The sequence below is a fragment of the Terrapene carolina genome, unplaced genomic scaffold (assembly GCF_002925995.2).
Source record: "Terrapene carolina triunguis isolate 2854851 unplaced genomic scaffold, T_m_triunguis-2.0 Scaffold67, whole genome shotgun sequence".
Classification (NCBI taxonomy): Eukaryota; Metazoa; Chordata; order Testudines; family Emydidae; genus Terrapene; species Terrapene triunguis.
Window position 1 is genome coordinate 48,234,772 of NW_020664418.1, and position 18,765 is coordinate 48,253,536.

The window sequence follows — 18,765 nt, forward strand, 5'->3', positions numbered from 1 at the left end:
AATGATAGAATATGATTTCTTGGGAATTTCCAAAATGCACCAATAATCTCTTAAAACATGAATTGCTGTCAAAATGTTTGTGATTTGATTTATTTTCTACGCTTTCATAGCAAATTAATTGACCTTAGAGAGTTAGGATTTCATGAATTGAACTGGCTTAGATTTGAATTAATGAAAACTGTGAATAAGTTCTGTCTCTCATATTTATGGAATATATATCCTTTGATTTTTATGAGAAGATAATTTGCAAAACTATGTTAACATAAATATATAGCCAATGAACCACTGTTTTTATTTGCACATTGATCTTAAATTCTCACAGGAATTAATATGCCAGATTAAATCATGTATCAGAACTCTAATTTAAAACATGAACATTTAAAAATAATATTTAAATTCCAATGGTTTTGAACCAGATGAAAATGGGAATTGGGAGGGACATCAGTTATAGAAGAAAAACAATTGTTAATTATATCTGTAAACTCAAATGTCAGCAATATTTCTAAGCAGCAAACGCTTTTCAAGTTGTTTTCAAAACTTTGGTATTATAAAAATAGAGAAATATTAAAAACTCTTTTTTTTAAAGTGAAATGTCCCAGGTACGCAAATGACCCTGTTAACGTCCAGCAAATGTACAGATATAATTGAAAATATTTAAAACCTCCTGAAGACTTGTTTAAACTAAATAGGGAGTCCATTTTCATTTGGCATTTGACCTAGTGTCTAGCCCCTTATCCTGCAACTTATTCTATGCAGCAGTCTGCTTGCATGTAAGAAGTTATATGATTCGGGCTCTAGATAGGAATCTTCTCTCTTTTAAAAAATAAATAGTCTGTACTAGATACATTTTATTATGAGTTCAAATCTTTTCTTAGAAAATTACCAGGTATATATAACTACCAAATGAAGGAAATATTATGTCAATCAAAATAGGGATTCTTAAGGTATTGTAAGAAAAGTGTATTCAAGTTTATTTACTGTAAATATATGCAACTGCAGTGAGATTTCTGTTACAGAATTCAGGTTTTTTAGATATATTTTAGATTCCTATAAGCATTTTGTCCATGTTGAAAGTTAGAATAAAAGCTTTGCACTTTTTTTTTTCTTTTATAAGAGATTCAGATTGAAAACAGAATTTTTTAAAAAGTTGAGTTGCTTTTGAGATATGCAAATATAAAATATAATAGCTGGACGCTGACAAGATTGACACTAACAGAGCTTTAAACATAATTTACATTTTAAAAACTGAAAACATGCAGGCTTTTCAGTTCTATGAACTAAGACCCTTTCAAGTATATAATAAAATAAAATGGGAACATTTTGAAATTTTTAAATATTCTTCTCTGCATGGGTTTGTTTTTTCAAAGATATTTTCATTAGATTTTTCACCCATCACTAAGGCATTTCCAGTCACTGTCATTGTAATTTATCAGAAGATCTTCTCTGATTGTTGTTTTGCTCTGACAAGTACTGTAATAATACCTGTTTTGAAAAACACTGCTAATTACTTGTAGCCAAGATACCAAAACAACTCCTCTTTTTTGGGCCTAATTGAGCATTGGAATAAATAAGCTTGATTAGATGTTTACACAAGAGGCTACACTACTCTCTGAACTAATAATATGCATTTTAAAATCTGAAGATATAAACGTATCTATAAAACATCATGGCCCGACTCAATGCTACTTACTCACAAAATTCCAACTGACTTCAACAGGAATTTTCTCAAAGGAATTGAATCATATCAACATAAAAATATGTTTAAGTAGCTATAAAGTTGGAACACAACTGCTGAGCACCAAAAAGTGCATGTTTGACAAAGTATTTTTCACCAACAATATTTTTTCTTTGCAGTATAGTTAGTTAAGAATGGAGGACTAAATCCTGGCTCTGTTGAATTCCGATTGACTTCATTGAAGCCAGGATTTCACCTGAGTGTCAAAACCTGAATCTCTTCTCACATGGATGGAACTCCACTGAAATCAGGCCACATTCTTAACTGAATTTCTCAGCTTTTTTCAGTTTCAAGAACGTTTCAGGACCATTACAAGTATCCATTCTCTGCACATAACTAAGGGAAATATTAAGTGAGCTGATTGGTTAAAGAGACACTGTCAGGTTAAAAATTATACTTTCTTTAAGGAACAAATTTCTATATTCATTTTATTAATAACAAACCTTTGTTTTATTAAAACTGGATTTTAAAAATCTGATCTAACTTTCATTATTTAAACAGTTTGTTACTTTTTGCATTTTTCTTTGTTAGTATAGTGAAAACAGGCTAGTCAGTTTCACTTTTGTTTATAGTTCAAGTCAATTTCACTTTCAAATTCTAATGCTTTAATACAATGTTGCAATATTTCAGTTGCAAATACTGTTGGAGAATGTTTATTATTTTTATATAACTCTTTTAATTGGATTGTTTTAAAATTATAAAACCTTCTTTTAATTGTTTTTGCAAAAATTAAATTTGGGGCCAAATTTGACCTGACTCTAGGTCAAATTCCATTCGCACTTACACTGATGTAAAATTTGGGGCAATTTTTCTGATCTTTAATATGTATACCAAGCAAAAAACAGTAATGGACTGTAATTATCCACTGAGAATTTATTATCATCTTCATTAAATTAAGATGTAAATATTAAAAAAAAAATATAATTGCAATAAGATATTCTAGTTCTTGAATTATGGTTTATCTTATTACAAGAAGAGCCTCTTATTACAATACAGAGCCACTGTGGCATTATTTCCTAATAAAATTACTGCTCCACTCAGTAACATTACTCTGCAGAAACTTTGCATAATATATGGTTATTGTCGCTTTCTCCTGTGTTCCTTCTCTCCCTCCCCCTCCTCACTACCTCCTCCCCATTTTAACCCCTTCTCTCTGCTGCATGTGAGTGCAACTCCTGTGCAACACTCACATTCTTTTAGAAAACGGTGTTTCAATGAATACTAGTACTTGAAAGTAAATATGCCGAGTATATTGGGCAAATTAGAGATCTGTTTTAGCACATGTGCCCAATATATTAGGCAGTATCCGCTGGTTAAACTCCAGCTATCTTTCTTCCCTCTTTTTTCTGCAGGGAAAAAACCCCAACCCCAACTTTCTTACACTGTTTTGTCTTTACCACCTCTCTGCAAAGGAGTACCACTGCTTTTATTTTCAAAGGCAGTTCTGAAAGGTGTAACGGGTTCTTTGCTAGGGCCAGGCACTAATGGGGATCCGCAAAACATATTTAGAAAGGGTAGTGAGTCCTGGCAGGGGCTGAGATGGGCAGGCAACAGTAGTCCCTTTACCATTACCTTCTACTCCCCATTTTCTCTGACTCTCTTCTCATTTACCCCAGTGTAAATTGGGAGTAACTCCATTGAAGTCAATGGAGCTATATTGGTATGAAGCTGGTGTTAGAGAAGCAGACTCTCAGTGTTCTTTCGGTACCACGATCACACATTGCACTTGGAAATCCACAATTCTTGCTCTAAGAGATTGAGCTTTTCTGTAGTCCAGCACAGCCATTGGCACATCATGGTGGATTGGTGCTGAATGTGAGTGAAAGGGCATATCACCAAGCTCTGATAAGCTGCAGGTTTGGGACGCCAAAATATTACCACATCATTGATTTCAGCTCCAATTGGAAGCATGATCTACCCATGCTGTCAGTATACACCATCCAAAGTTGTGATTCTGTGATTCAAAAGAGGATCTATGGTTATGGCTTGAGCTCATATTCAGAGATTCTATAGTTGCAAAATTGCTTGAACATTTCAGACCTTTTCAAACCAAACCCAGCTCCCCAAAGTATTAGTTAGACCTAAAACAAATGCATAACTGCACATATCAAAAGTGGAAGTACACGGTACATTCACAGTGCACTGCCTGCAAATGTAATCATAGTAAATGTAAATTAACTGTGGACTGTTATAAAGAGGACAGTGATCAATTGTTCTCTATTTCCATTGTAGATAGGACAAGAAGTAATGGGCTTTATCTGTAGCAAGGGAGATTTAGGCTAGATATTGTGGAAAACTTTCTTACTATAAGTTTAGTTAAACTCTGGAACAGGCTTCCAAGGCGCTGTGGAATCCCCATCATTGGAGGTTTTTAAAAACAGGTTGGACAAACACCATTTGAGGGGTGGTCTAGGTTTATTTGGTTCTGCCACAGTGCAGAGGCTGGACTTGATGACTTCGCTAGGTCCTGTCCAGCCCTACATTTCTATGATTCTGTGATACTGTGAAGGTGATTGAAGCTGCAATAGGTGGAACTGAAAGAGGCTTCTTTAATGAGTAGTACTGGCTCACCAGCCAGAGCATGTAACAGGCGCCAGGACTTGCCATTGGTGTAGTGCGTGCTGTTAGCTGGTAGGTGCATGGGACACGATGGGTGAAACTGGAGTTTTGCTATTGTGTGACATTTTCATGCCATCGATTTGTGACTTGACATATGTCATTGGTATCTAGGTACCTAATTTTAGAAAATTACATATTGTAGCTGATATTGTGCATTTGCAGAACTACAGCAATGTAAAAGTTATTGAAATTTGTTCCATGGCTAAAATTTAAATATTTGCCATTTAAAATTATGCATTTTCAAAATGACAATATTAATACAATTTTTCTGCCAAAATGTGTTCCCTAAATACTAAACTATTTTCATATGTACAGTACAGTGCTTGGAAACCAGTTGTCTGTTTCCTGTGTCTAAAATTTAGGAATTATTAAGCACCAGAGTTAGTGTATTAGAAACATGAGAGGGTGTCAGGAACCTGGATTGTAGTCCCTGCTCTACCACCGATTTATTATGTGACTTGGGCAAATTATTTAATTTATCTATGCCTCAGTTTCCCCATGCTGACCTCATGGGGGAGGAGGGTTGTAAAATTTAATTTTTCATGAGACTGAGGCCAAGATTTTCAGGAGCATCCACTAATTTTGAGGGCCTCAGTTGAGACGGACATTGAGAGGTGGTGACCATTCACAACTGCAGTTTAAGTTAATGGCAGCTCTGGGTGCGCAGGACCACTCAAAATGAAGCTCTGTGTGTCTCAAGTTGAGGCATCGGCAATTAGTGGTTGCCTTTGAAATTTATGGACTAAATCTTTTTAGAATTTAATTTCTCGGTATTTCCTTTGGGGCGTTGCTTCTATAGATCATGGATATACATACAGAACGGCACTGACATACTATTTGAGAATGCTGCTGGTTACTCATGACTAATTTTCTGATCAAAAACAAATTCCTTGTAATAAAAAAAGGAAAAGGTGCAATAGCAGTATCCTATGCAAATCTAATGCTGTTGTCTTACCAAAATTTAATACTTCAGTATTTAAGCAAATTTTAGTCATACCAGATGGCTATCCATGTGCAGATTTATGGAAAACTGTAACATCTTCATGTTACCAGATCTTGTTAACAGACCACTTAAGAGTATATGTCAAACACTGGATATTAGACTGCACATCCTATTGATTTAATGGCCACTGTCTCTATTAGCAATTGATCTTACGTTTTTATTAAAATATTTTTTCTAGCAGGTTCATTTAGGATTAGCTAAATTTTAAAAATCTACACAATTAGAGATTATAGGCACGATAAACATGTCATTTACAGAAGCCTTTTAGAAGGTGAGGATGTAATCAGTCAGAAATCTGCCCTTCGAATAGATAATCCTAGCCCAGACAGGTTGTTAGTCATCGATACACTACATCCTCTGCCACAAAGGGATCAGATGTCATTGAGATTGTACTCTGGGTGCCTTTTTTAATGAGGCATTTTTGGTTGCCTTTTATCTTTGTTTGAAGGAAAAGGTGCTGATAGAATGGACTGCTTGACCAGAAGGGCTCCTTACTTAATCGTGATGGCACTTACTTTTCTCTACTGTTGGAAAAAAATAACAACAACCTGCACAAACCCCAATAAAATACACACTTGCATGTATTTGGGGATTATAACGCTCTACAAGTTCTAATACCGCAGTCCTTCTTTAAAAATCTCATTTTACATAGGCGCGATGTTGCTCATGTCCCTTAACAAAAATGGCTAGTTAAATTCAGACACACGATATCATGGGTGTTTAGTTGGTAAAACACACTTCTTTCAGAAGGCCTCTACTCAGAGAAGTCTTAACAAACAAAAGGATTGAAAACCTTTTATAGGAATGCCAGGTTTGAACGTTACATGCCTCACTTCAGCTGTTTCTAAAAAATATAATTATGTTAGAGGGAGACATGAGGAGATTGTAGGCTCACTAAAGAGGCCAAAAGTCCAAATTTATGATATTTTCCTGAAAATTGGCATAGCAAAAATACACTCTCAGTAGGATTTCCACTAGTCCTAAAAATGAGCTGCTTTTATTTATTTATTTATTTTGTTCCTCCTCTTTCGTGCATGTATTTTCTTTAGCGTTCAGTATCAGCAAATCCTTGCATCAGACAACAAGGTGTTTAGCCTAAATCAGGCTGTCCGTCAAGAATGAATCTGAGCTAACATTTAAAAAATATTGCATCGGAGCTATGCATTGCAAAACCCAATGAACTACACCTCTGGAATTTGAGCATACGCTGCATTTCTCACAATGCATTAAACTTTCATCCTTGCATGTCACAAATCCTCAGTGTGCTTCCATGATCCCGGTACTGGGAGTTTTACTGCATTAGTAAAAGAAAAAATAATAAAAATAAATAGATTGAAGCTTCTAGTAGCAGAATCAGCTTCTTGGCATGCATTTTATTGGCCTAATTCTCCTCTCAGTTATATCAGCTGCAGTTTTGTTTTTGACTTGAATAGGAGCAGAATTGTGCTCTGCGTTTGTATTTCGTACTATTTATTTAAAATAAATAAGGAATTAATTCTTAGCGGTAGAATAACTATTAAAATATATTTTTAAATAATGACTTTCAAAGGAAAAATGTAATTGGCTTATCTAAACTCGGATCTCTTTGAAATATACATGAGATGAGGGGTTTTATTAATAGATGTTGGTACCTCATTTTCTTTTTAGGGTATTCCCAGTGCATTCGTGAGGCTGCTCCTGATTTTGCTCTTCAGCAGAATTTGCAGATGGGGAGGCTGTGTGACATACTAGGTATAGTAAGTGCAGTCAGCTGCCTACATCTTTGTTGTTGTTGTTTGTCTCCCATTTTTAAGGGAAAGAGCATGGATGAGGGAGAGTTCTTTGCCGTAGTAATCTTGAATGCAGAGAGCGTTTAAACCCAAAAGCACTTTTCAGTACTTGATCGGTCCTTTATGCCATTTACTGCTCTGTGAGATGTTCATAAGAGGAACATACTCGTTATTTTTGAATCTGCAGTGAAGTAAGATGATCTGATTCTGTATGGTGCTGAGCATTTCTTGGCAGACAAGGGTGCTCCGCACTCCACAGAATCTGACTTATAATTCGGTGGTGCCAATTATGCATTCAGGATCACGTTAGGAGAGAAGATATGATGGGAAAGAGTAAGCCTTTATTTAAACCAATTTTTTTAATTAGCAAATAAGACAAGAAACATATATTTGAAAGTTTTTCCCAGCATGACAGTTCTCCTTTAAACAAAGCAATGAAGAATATTAATTTGTCAATGACCAACTTTCTTGGCTCCCTGGAATGACATACTTTACATGATTCATATATATTTCAGTGTCATTATTATTTCATAAATGCCATTTAGTAACTTTGTAACAAAAATGTTAGATCCAGAAATTTACAGTAGCCTAAAATAATAATGTAATTGCCTTTATATATTATCTAGGCACTCATGTTGTTTTTCCATAGTACAGTTGGTTTTTATTTTTTGGAGTTTTTTTAAAAGATAGATTTGTTACATCTACATTGTTTGTTAGAAAAGGAAGAAGATCAATGCATTGTATAGGAGTCAGTCTTAATGATCGAATGGTTTCTTCTCACCTTCATATCTATGAACATGAAAATTGCATTTCCATCGGAGAATTTTGATCCTAGCAATAAATAACCTAGAAATAAACCCTAAGATTACAACTGAAGGAGATTAGAGAGATTTTTAATGTTTTTTCTCTTTTTCCCCATTTATTTACTTTGTGCATTTGACAGCACTTTGTGTGCACTATGTGGTCTGCATGAACTTGTTTACCAGAAACAGCAGCAGCAAAGCTGAGGTTGAAAGTGAATAGGCAGCAGAGGGAAAGGGGAGGGGGCCAATGGGGGTGGTCTTGAGCATGTTGAATGACATTGCTCAGTGCCCCGTTTATCCCCCAAAAGACCCTTCTAAACATAAACAGGGGAGCAGAAAAAATCCTAAATATTTTTAACATATTTAAAAAAAACCCAAAGGTGCAGAACATACTATTAAAGGGTGCTTTATCAAAAAACTCTTTTTTTCTTTTAATATTAATCAATTTAAAAAAAATCAAGTTCACAGTATTCCCTTCAAATCTAATCCTATTCGAAACCTGTTTAATTCTTACTTATTAAAATCATTTATATAGAATCATAAATTTAAATTAAGATAAGGCCCAATCCTGCAGCCCTTTTTCATGTGAACAGTTTCACATTGGCAAGGACTTGGGGAATGGAGCCATTAGACAGAAATAGGACATTGCAACTGGTGTCCAAAAATTCATCTGATCTGCTGTGTTCAGATATCAGCTCTGATCCGACAAACACTTGGGCACTGGAGTAACTTTAATACATAAGTACTCCCATGGGATTCAGTGGGCTACTCACATGCACAAAGTTATGTGCAAGTGTCTGTCGGATTAGGGCCTTAGTGCTTACTTCTGCAAAATGGGAGGGTCTCTCAAAACCAGAGAAGTGAGTTTTCCACAGTTACGCCCTATTCATTTGCATGGGAGTTTATAAGATTACAATCTAACTCCAGAAGCCACCTGTCCTTTTCAGTGAGTTGCACCATATTGTAGAGTCTATCAGTAAATAAATATTTTCCCAGCCGTGGTTTCCAGTTGGCCAGGATTTTGGGTGGGGCCATTTCATTGGCCTTGTTTTCACTACAGTTTGCAATCATTCTTCAGCAAGTAACGAAATTTTAAACTGTAGTGTAGAAAAGGACCAAATACTTTTTAAAAATGTGTTTAACCCACAGAACTCATCCACTCCACCTTAAATACTAGATTAGATAAATGTTAGTACTTAGCACAGGAAAAGACTTATTTGGGTGTCTGAGAATGAAAATAAGCAGAAACTGAAAAAAAGGGGTAAAACACATAGAGTTTATAGATAACCATATATCAGATGCTTAATTTGTGCCCAACAGAAGAGCACAGATTCTTGCAACATTGGTTTAATGGTTTCTTTAGAGTATCAAGAATGTTTCTTTACACTAATATAATCAGATATTAGCTACAGTCTCCTTATGCATTTCAGCTTATGTCTAAATGAGATCTTGATAGCTGTTGCTGGGGTAGTCCTAGCAGTCTTTAGATCAGCCTTGCAAAATTCTGCTTACTCACTTTACCCTGGGCAAGTAACTTTTTGACAGAGTATTGCAATATCATTAGCTTTTTCATTGTCACAGCCAGGGTGGGTGAGCAGTTTGTCTGCCCAGGTTGGTAAATTGTCAAGAGTGACTGAAAGTGATATTGAATATTGACCAAAGGCCAAATGGACTGTTCTCTTCATTGTAATTACTTTTTGAAATTATGTGGTAATGAATTTTATGCATTCTTTTTATGTGCACACTCAGAGCTTAGACAACGGGCTAGCTCCTCGGCTCGTGTCATTTTTTGGTACACCAGTTGAGTACTAGATATGTATTTTTTTAGCATGTGTTGTTTTCCTGCAGTAGCGCACCACAGCAAAGTAAATGAGTGGAATATCTTATTCCAAGTCCTTTATCAAATGAGGTTTTCCTTCTTACCACCTTTTCCCCTAGATTTGGTTGCTGCACCTTCTTAAATTTCATCTTGATGTAATAATAATCATTGTTGGCACTTTTAGGGCTCAATCCAACTCCCAGGGAAGACAAGACAATTGACTTCAGTGGGAGTTGGATCAGACCTTGGTAGTGCTATTTTTCATTTGTAGATTTCAAAGCAGCACACAGTGTTGATGTTATGAGGCCTGTTAACTCATCAATGTCTAATATTAATGTTTTAGAAAAAAACACACGGGGTCAAATTTTCCAAAGTGGCATCTACAGTTGTGTGGCAGTTTTTCACACCTAAGTGTTTGCACATGCAGTCTTTCAGACCAACTTGTTTTATATGCGTGAACTCAGATTTGGTATTTAACAGGCCAATCTGCACACCCGTTTGTTTTGCAGAAGTTAATAATGCCATCCTACTGTCAGAGACGTCTAGGGTGACCAGACAGCAAAGGTGAAAAATGGGACAGGGGGTGGGAGGTAATAGGAGCCTGTATAAGGAAAAGACCCAAAAATCGGGACTGTCCCTATAAAATCGGGACATCTGGTCACCCTAGAGCCGTCCCTTTGGTACGGCTAATCGGGGTGACTGCTCCGCGCTTTGGGGGAGCCCTGCAAGCCGGTGTGATTGGCCGGCGCGGTCAGTCCTGGAAGTGATGGGTCAGTCCCGGAAGTGACAGATTCGTCACTTCCTCCCCGGGCCCTGTACCCCTCTAGGGACGGCCCTGCCTACTGTGAGCATTTACGTGGATGGGGCAAGAATAAGACCAGGCCATGCAAAATCCAAGCAGAGTATGAAACTGCAGTTTCATCAGCTTCCTAGAACTAATAGCTCAGCTTTATAATTTACTGAAGTTTAATGGGACACATGTTTAAAGTAGTGCGGGGGGGAGGGATAGCTCAGTGGTTTGAGCATTGGCCTGCTAAACCCAGGGTTGTGAGTTCAATCCTTGAGGGGGCCACTTAGGGATCTGGGGCAAAATCAGTACTTGGTCCTGCTAGTGAAGGCAGGGGGCTGGACTCAATGACCTTTCAAGGTCCCTTCCAGTTCTAGGAGATGGGAGATCTCCATTAAAAAATCCCCATAGATGTTAATATGAGTTGTGCTGCTCAATCCTCCTGAAACGCTTTGGAAATTCTCCCCCAAATGTGTTCTGCAAACTTAATTCTGAAAGCTAGCTATTTCTTTGGGTTGCTGACCTGTCTTCAGAGAAATGCTGAAGCACAGAAAAGCAGTTAAACCAGTAAGGTTTGTGAATTACAAAGCTCATTTTATTTCCAGTATGCTTTTAAGGAAGCTGTTTGTTAGCAAATGGTCAGGAATCATCACATATCAGTTCACAATGGAGTTTACCTTTCTACGGATAATGAACATTGTGCCCATTTGTTTTAGATGCCAACGTTGACGTCATCTACATCTGCCCCCTTCATCTGAGTGAGGAGTTACTGCAGTATTACAATAAACTCCTGGGTCTGCAGGCAGCTGTTAGATCTGGGAACCCTGAGGACATGGGTGACCTGCAGGACAGGTTCAAAATTCTCACCCCTGAAGCTATAAACAGCTTCCCAGTGAGTTTGTCTTCTAATTACTACAGCTTGAGGGATGCAGTAAAATTAAATTGGAAATTTTATAACGTGTAACGCTCTGGTACCCATCAGTGAAATATTATTGCAAGTTTAAGAGCTTTCCTGATTAGACTACTAGTTAGACTGCTGGAAATAAATATCCCAGTTTAGTTTTATAGACTTAGTTGAGGTAGTCCTATCCCCATTGTCTGTAGCCCAGTGTCCATTCTCAGTCTTTGTCTGGGACTTAGAACTTGGTAGATTTATAACGCTAAGGAAAGCGTAGCAATAAAAACATTTCTGTTATTCAAACTTTAGCTCCTTATAGCTGAACAGCCATTCATGTATTCATTCCTCAAGAGTATTTATTGCAGTGAAATCCAATTTAGAACTTTTTTTTTTGTAAAGAGTGTGGAATGTTAAATGTGTTTAATGTAGGTTTTGTAGTAATATTAGCTTTGAACTTGTTATGCCAATTTTAAGACCAAACAATGGAACATCGTCCGAAAAGAGACTCAAACCTACTGAAGGGACAGCAGCGCTCAGCCTACTGCAGCACTCTTGCTGAGGCAAAACAGCAGTGACTTCAGTAGTTGTGAGTTTAGTGAGCAGTTTGCTTACGTAAGCAGTACTGGATTAGACCTTTATAGGTTTGTTTGATGCACCTTTCTTTCAGTTCAGGAGATAATGTCCTTTCTCTTTGTACTAAAATTTACCTAGAAGTATCCTCAAAGTACCTAAGTATGGATGGTAACTAAGGAGCCAGGTCCCAGCTCTGGCAGCACATAGCAACCTTAATACTGATTTAACCTGCCACCTGGGGATTGTGGTGTAGGGGAAATTACTGGGTGGTGATAACTGCATAACCGGTGCTGGGCCACCTCTGGTCCCAACTCTCTGCATGGCGGACACGGCCCGGGAAAGAAGGGTGTGTGGTTCCAACAGCCTTGTGCTCTGGCAATCCCTGGTTGCTGGCATGACGCTTTGGGGAATCACTTTTGGAATTCTGAGGATTCCCCACATCCCCCTGCTTTTATATCTTCTCCCCCTCAGCACTTTGGGTCATGGCTATCACATCACTGTCTGAGGCAGAATGAACTAGATTTTACACCCTGTTGCCTTCATTCCTTAATTAACTGTAGAAGCTATTATTGAGAGACCCACAGCAATTCTCTTCCCTGCATCACCACTCCTGGCCCCAGGGAGCAAGTGACCGGGACTGGAAATTGAACCTGGGTCAGTCAGGCTGGCCCTTCTGTCCTGCTTCCATGCTACTGCTCAGGGGAGAAAATAAAAATATCACTTAAAAAAACTTCAAGAGTGTGCTTTAAAGCTGAATAAAGAAAGGAAACTCAGGGACATAGGTTTGTTAGCTACTCTCCCTTTGATTATGCCTCCCAAGACCCTCGCTTCTCCTGCTGGAACTTTAAGGATCACACCTCTCCAAATCATGTCCATCAACTTCACAGAGAGCCTTGGACACTCTTTGGCGCTCCGCACTGTTTCCCCATTAGGCTAGGGACTTTACTGTTGAGCGACATGAGGCATCCTTTCTCGGGGGTGAGCATGGTACCTCCACCATGCTCCCAACCCAGACACCAGGTCCAAGATTTATACTTTTCTCTCTGGTCATGGAGCCTGCAGAACTTTGAATGAAAACAGCCCTTAAGGTCCCCGTTCAGGAAAACACTTAAACATACGCTTAAGTCCACCCCTATTAAGGAGAGTATTTAAACATGTGTTGAAGAAATAGGAATGCTTTCCAAAACTGGGTCCTAAACTGGTGGATGAAATCTCATTGTAAAGAAAACTTCCTTCCCATATGGTTCTAGAATGTTATCTTCATTCTTGTGTAGTAGCAATCTCTGACCTGCTAAATGTCTGTAACACTATTCTATGCACGGCATCCATCACTTTCTTACTCACTTTCTGAATGTGCCTTGATATTTCCAGTGAAGTAACTTATACATTGCGTAATTTGCAATGGATGCATGGGATTTATTGTAGCAAATATTCCTGAGACTCAGCCTTCCATGATTGATGTTCTTAGTTTAATTTTGCATGATGTGATGTCTCTCATGAACAGCCTGTCCAGAGATAGACATTTTATTTTTAAAAAGAAATGAAAAACTGAAACCCTTGTTCTTTTTTAAAAAAATCTATGCTTCCTCCTCTGCAGTCAAATTGACTGTAGCCATTAAAACTACTGCATAATGGAAATGTATATCCCCTGTAATTTAATGTGATCAATGAAAGGTTTGCTAAATCAAAATGTTTTATTCTCAGAGAATCATTTAAAATGCTGCTGCACTGTATGGGGAAATATATTCTCTGCTATAGGGGTTTTTCTTCATTTTTTGTATTGATTTTGCAGACGCTTTAGAGTTAAACCATGCCAGAAGTGTTGCAGAGATGAATCACTATTATCCAAAGGCCACCAGCATCTTTGCCGACTGACAGAAGGATAATTCCGCGTGGATCAAATAAATACAGATGTGTAGTAATTAGTTCTATTCCCAGTGAGCCCATTTCCAACACACTAAAGATGTGAACGATTATGGAGCCTCACCCCAACAGCTTTTATCAATTTAAACGGCTAAGCTACAGGATAGGTCATAACCCAGCCTGCTATTAATAATGTATTTATTGTGTGCAACATTATAAATTAGGTTCATGGAATAGAAAAGAACACCTTTTAACAAGAATAATGTTATCTTTATACAGAGCCATCACATGTGCCTGGCCACTCAGCTGAAGTACAGTCCCAAGACAATCAAAAGAATAAAAAATCTCATCCAAGGCAAAGAAGCCTACATCATTGGTGGACTTCCTCACAAAGATGATTTAGCAGTGGCTGACATGTTAAATGTGCCCATATTGGGCTCTGAGCCAGAAGTAGCTCATCTTTATAGAACTAAGTCCGGAAGTAAAAGAATCTTTGCTAGTGCTTGTGTGCCAGTACCTCCGGGAGAATATGACATCTATAACCATCGACAGGTAAGCGGGAAGCGGTTTGGGAACTTGTGTCTGTTGGCAAAAGAACATTTTAATTGGCATGTCAACATATGGACGCATATTGTGACTAGGTAGGGGGCAAACTTTGTTGCCTTGCATAAAAAAAAAATCTAATGTCTGTTGTTGCATTGATTAGAACCTTACTGTGAAGTGAAGCATTTATGTTAAGGGAGGTTCCATTTGTTTAGGAAAAGGCGATCATCCAAATTGAGATCCACTCGGCAGATCTGCTGCCTGAATTTTTCCCTCTGTTTAGTGTATGAATTCATTTCCATTTTCACTTATTGCCATGACAAAGCATAAAAGTTTTGCCAAACTCAGTACATCAATCATCTGCGTATGGGGCGGCTTTAACAACAGTAATAGAGGAAAAAAGGATTTTATATAATGTGGTCACTTTGTATGTATTTATTCTGGACTCACTGGCAGGATAACTGGTAACTGCAAATTTTTCTTGGTGTGCCTCAGTACATTGTTACTTTTTGCTGAATTTATCTAGTTGTGGTGCTACAAATTATGCAGCAGCTAACCTATATACAACCTGGTTTTGTTTTCATTATCTTCCTTTTTCCTCTCTCCTGTGTTATGGAGCACTAACTTTTTGCATCCTGTCTCAAATTAGCTTGTAAGCTCTTCCGGGGAGAAACTGTCTCTGATGATGTATTTGTTCAGCACCCAGCCTGGTGCCTGATATGGGCCTCTAGGTACTACCACAAAACAAACAATAATCATATCTTTGGTTACAAGAAACTCCTGCCAACAAGACGTAATTGAGAGTGGGAGTCCTTGGCTCCTCCTTCATAAACAGTATCCAACGGGAATTCCTTTGGTCAGGAGAGGTACAGAACCTGGCTTCAAATTGTGTTGAAAATCTTGTTCCTCTCACTGACCCCCCTTTTATCCTCTCCCTTCTGTATCTGTGCTCTGGCTTCCTAGCATCATTTTGCTTCTGATGGGTCCTCATCTAGCTGTGAGGTGAGAGCAATTCAGTCTCTACTCTGTGGCTGCTCATAGAAAGATCTTCCTGCTCACCATCGGTTAGATTCTCTTTTGTTGATTTATATGTATAGCCAGCTGGTTTTGACTGCCCTTGCAGTTCGATATTAAAAATGTTCAAGAGGCCAAATAACCAAGCTCAGCCAGTTTGTTGTCTATAGACAAACAGTATGGTATAGGAAATAAAGAGCTAATACGTCACCAGTCCTTCCAGGAAGTGGGTTCTCGCAGTGTGTTCAGTTCACCTTCCACAGAAGGTTTGCTTCCCAAAAATACACCTCTAAAAATACCTCTATTTTAATGGGGTTGTTTATAAGCTAAAACCCTCTACATGTCCTCTAAGATTCCACCCACCAATTTCAACTTATTTTTCTGGTTCCATGGTGCATCCCTCTTGGGTCTTCGAATACAGCATTCCAAACTAGTTGGGCCATGGAGGCACTCCCTACCTGTACCGGGGTAGAACACTTATATATCTTGTTCCCTGTCTCCCTGTGCCAAATGCTGAGTTGTACTGTTACAAGGTATTGTGGGATACTTAGCATAAGAGAGCAAGAGTAGGTGTAGTACAATTCAGCGTGATTACCCAACTTATCTTCAATATACCATAATAACACCACGCGCATAATACGTATTACCATGGTGTATGCTCCATCTAACTTATATGTATTGGCAAACAGGTCCCCACTTGTGGCTTTGGTAATTGTATCAGGATGACACCTTTTCCAAATTAATATATGAAGCAGAGGTGAGGGCATTCATGGGAGTTGTATACTGTTTTAGCAGTATAAGTATAAACTGCATAAGCGACAGCACGTAATTAATACAATTAAAACTAACACTCCCTGTAATACAACCAAAAGCTTTAAGTGCAACTTCTATCCAGGTGTGGGAAATTATTATTTCCACCATCATGGATAATTTATCTAGTTGAGGTGCTTGTTCTGCTTTGCGCATGTCATTGATAATCTGGATAGTCTGAGTGTCTTTTCAGTCCAGTAATGTTTTTAAATTTAAAGTTAGTGGTTCAATATGTATGTTTAAAACTGGTATATATTTCTTTAATTTCATCCTGGTGCTGGGGCTTACTTTGAATCATGGATTCATTTTGAAAGACTGGAACAGGCATAATTAGTGTGACCTATAATGCTACATTCATGAGAAATAAAGCAGAAATTTGAAGTAGTGACATTACAAATGAGGTCTTCATACAGAAATGTTTTGTAATTAGTTACCCCACAGTACTGCCCATCCATATTACAGGTCACCCTTGCTGCTGGTCATCACCATTTGGTGAGCATCACAAGGCAGGAGACAGAAGCGGCTAGCTTTTCCGACTCAATAAACTGGTACAGACCAGCGTGGCTATGCAATGGAATTGTGATGTCAAAAACATCACATCGGCACACCTATCAATATCCTTTAGTGGAACAACAAGATGTGTGCAGTGCCCTCCAGATTTGTGTTGCTGAGTGATACACAGAAGCTGAGGTAGACCTAAGCATTCCTTGAAGATGCTGTCTTCCAGATAACCTGCTGAATGGCCAGAAGCCAATTGATCAAATATTACAGTGTCAGGATCCATTATCATTTCTTTAAAAGGAATAGACATGGAACCCACCACTGAGCACAATTGTTTGAATAACATGTACCTTGATTAAGAGGCAGTGTCACTGACCCCAAATTATGAATTGTGCTAAATGGAATTATGATTGTTGCCAATACACTACAATCTCTGTTGTACACTGACGATAATACCATTTGGCTAATTGCTCATCATTAATAAGATTAGGCAATTTCCCTTTTTCAATATTCCCTAATGAAATAGTTATAGTAGTTAACACATATCTCCCATAAGCAGTGCAAATTATTTCTCTACCTATATGATTTTCCCTCGCTTTTTCATTGTTTTCTGTGATGAATTAATTAATTTTTACTTGTGTTTGGTTAAACAGCTTAGTATTGTCATGTATATGTACACCATTTATCATTCCCCAGTAGCCACGAATTATGGGTTTAGAAACGGTGTCCGCTGATGCTCAAAATAGTTAATGCGCCTTTTTTATATTTTTCCAATCTGCCCTGTTCCAAATGGACATCCTGGATCCAAATACCCCTGAAACAAAACCATAATTCCATCTAAACTTTGGAGTCACCTCCTTCGAAAGATACCAGACCGCAGAACAGTTTCCTGCCTGGCTATTAGGCCTTGTGAATATTCCTGATATGATACTATCGTATCAACTAACAAAGAAGTATGCAAATTTTATCTCTTTTATGCAATAGTCAGCTAGTTTCCCTTGTTCACATGGGTTTTTCACACAGCAACAGGCAAACAAATTAAAATCTGTGAATCTGTGATTAGGAAGAAGAAAACATTTTTGCAAGAGGAAAATGTGATTATGAAACTACAGAATCCTGTGGGATGTCTTAACAGTAGGTGGGGTACCTGAAATTGCGCATACTGTACCTCATTTTTTAAATTGACTAGATTTCAAGTTAGTGGTGTCCCTTTAACAGCAGCATGCTTAGCCATAGATCCTTTTATAAAATTTTCTGATTTCTGACTGCACACTTCCTTCAGTATCATTGTTGATTTTTTTTTTTCATGGAATTTGGATGAATTTTGGGGTAGCTTTGAGTGTTCATTAGATTCTGGAAGAAAATACTTCACCTCATCAGGAAAATCATCTTGTTTCTACTGTGTTTTGAAATTTGCAGCATTCATCCAGCTGGTAATGTCAGCATGTTGTATTTGTGGATGGCAGTAATCAATAGCTTCTCTCTTTTTACTGATGTGCATCATAAACCTGAAAATAGTGAGGATGTTATCATTCTTAGGCATTCGTGCTGGCTAGCAAAAGGCTTTTTGCATTCCTTTTCTTTTTACAAATACCTTTAACACTGAAAATAATAGCAGCTAAACAAATATATTACAACTTCCATACAGTTGATAAAATAAACAAATATATGTTCAATTATGTGAAAAACAATACATTAGACTTCTAAATTAGTTCAATTTATTAAGTAATTCATTTATAAAAATTTCCTACCCAACACCCCCACGTGCTTATTAGTTCCTCTTTTGATCCATGCTGCAACATTTCAGAAGTTCTCCTGCTGTTGTTTGCTCCTATGAAATATTGACATCTTAGGTTAAATAATAAAAGAAAGGTGACACTATGTTAAAGCACAGTTCAATTTTCACTTAAAGATAGCACATAATTCTTTCCATTGGTACAGTCTTAACAATACTATTGATCGTTTTCATTACTGTAGGGGAGTCATCAACAGAAACTCATTTATAGGGTTCTCGAAAGCAACAAATAA

The 18,765-nt window shown here is 37.7% G+C and overlaps 1 protein-coding gene across 1 annotated transcript in view; it reads left to right on the forward strand.

Moving 5' to 3' along the window:
- IQCH (IQ motif containing H) overlaps positions 1-18,765 on the forward strand; it is a 111,235-nt gene that overhangs the window by 31,340 nt on the left and 61,130 nt on the right. Inside the window, exons 11-13 of the mRNA XM_026648387.1 lie at positions 7,005-7,088; positions 11,252-11,427; positions 14,149-14,421. Of these exons, the coding sequence (XP_026504172.1) occupies positions 7,005-7,088; positions 11,252-11,427; positions 14,149-14,421 (533 nt within the window). The remainder of the gene's footprint in view (positions 1-7,004; positions 7,089-11,251; positions 11,428-14,148; positions 14,422-18,765) is intronic.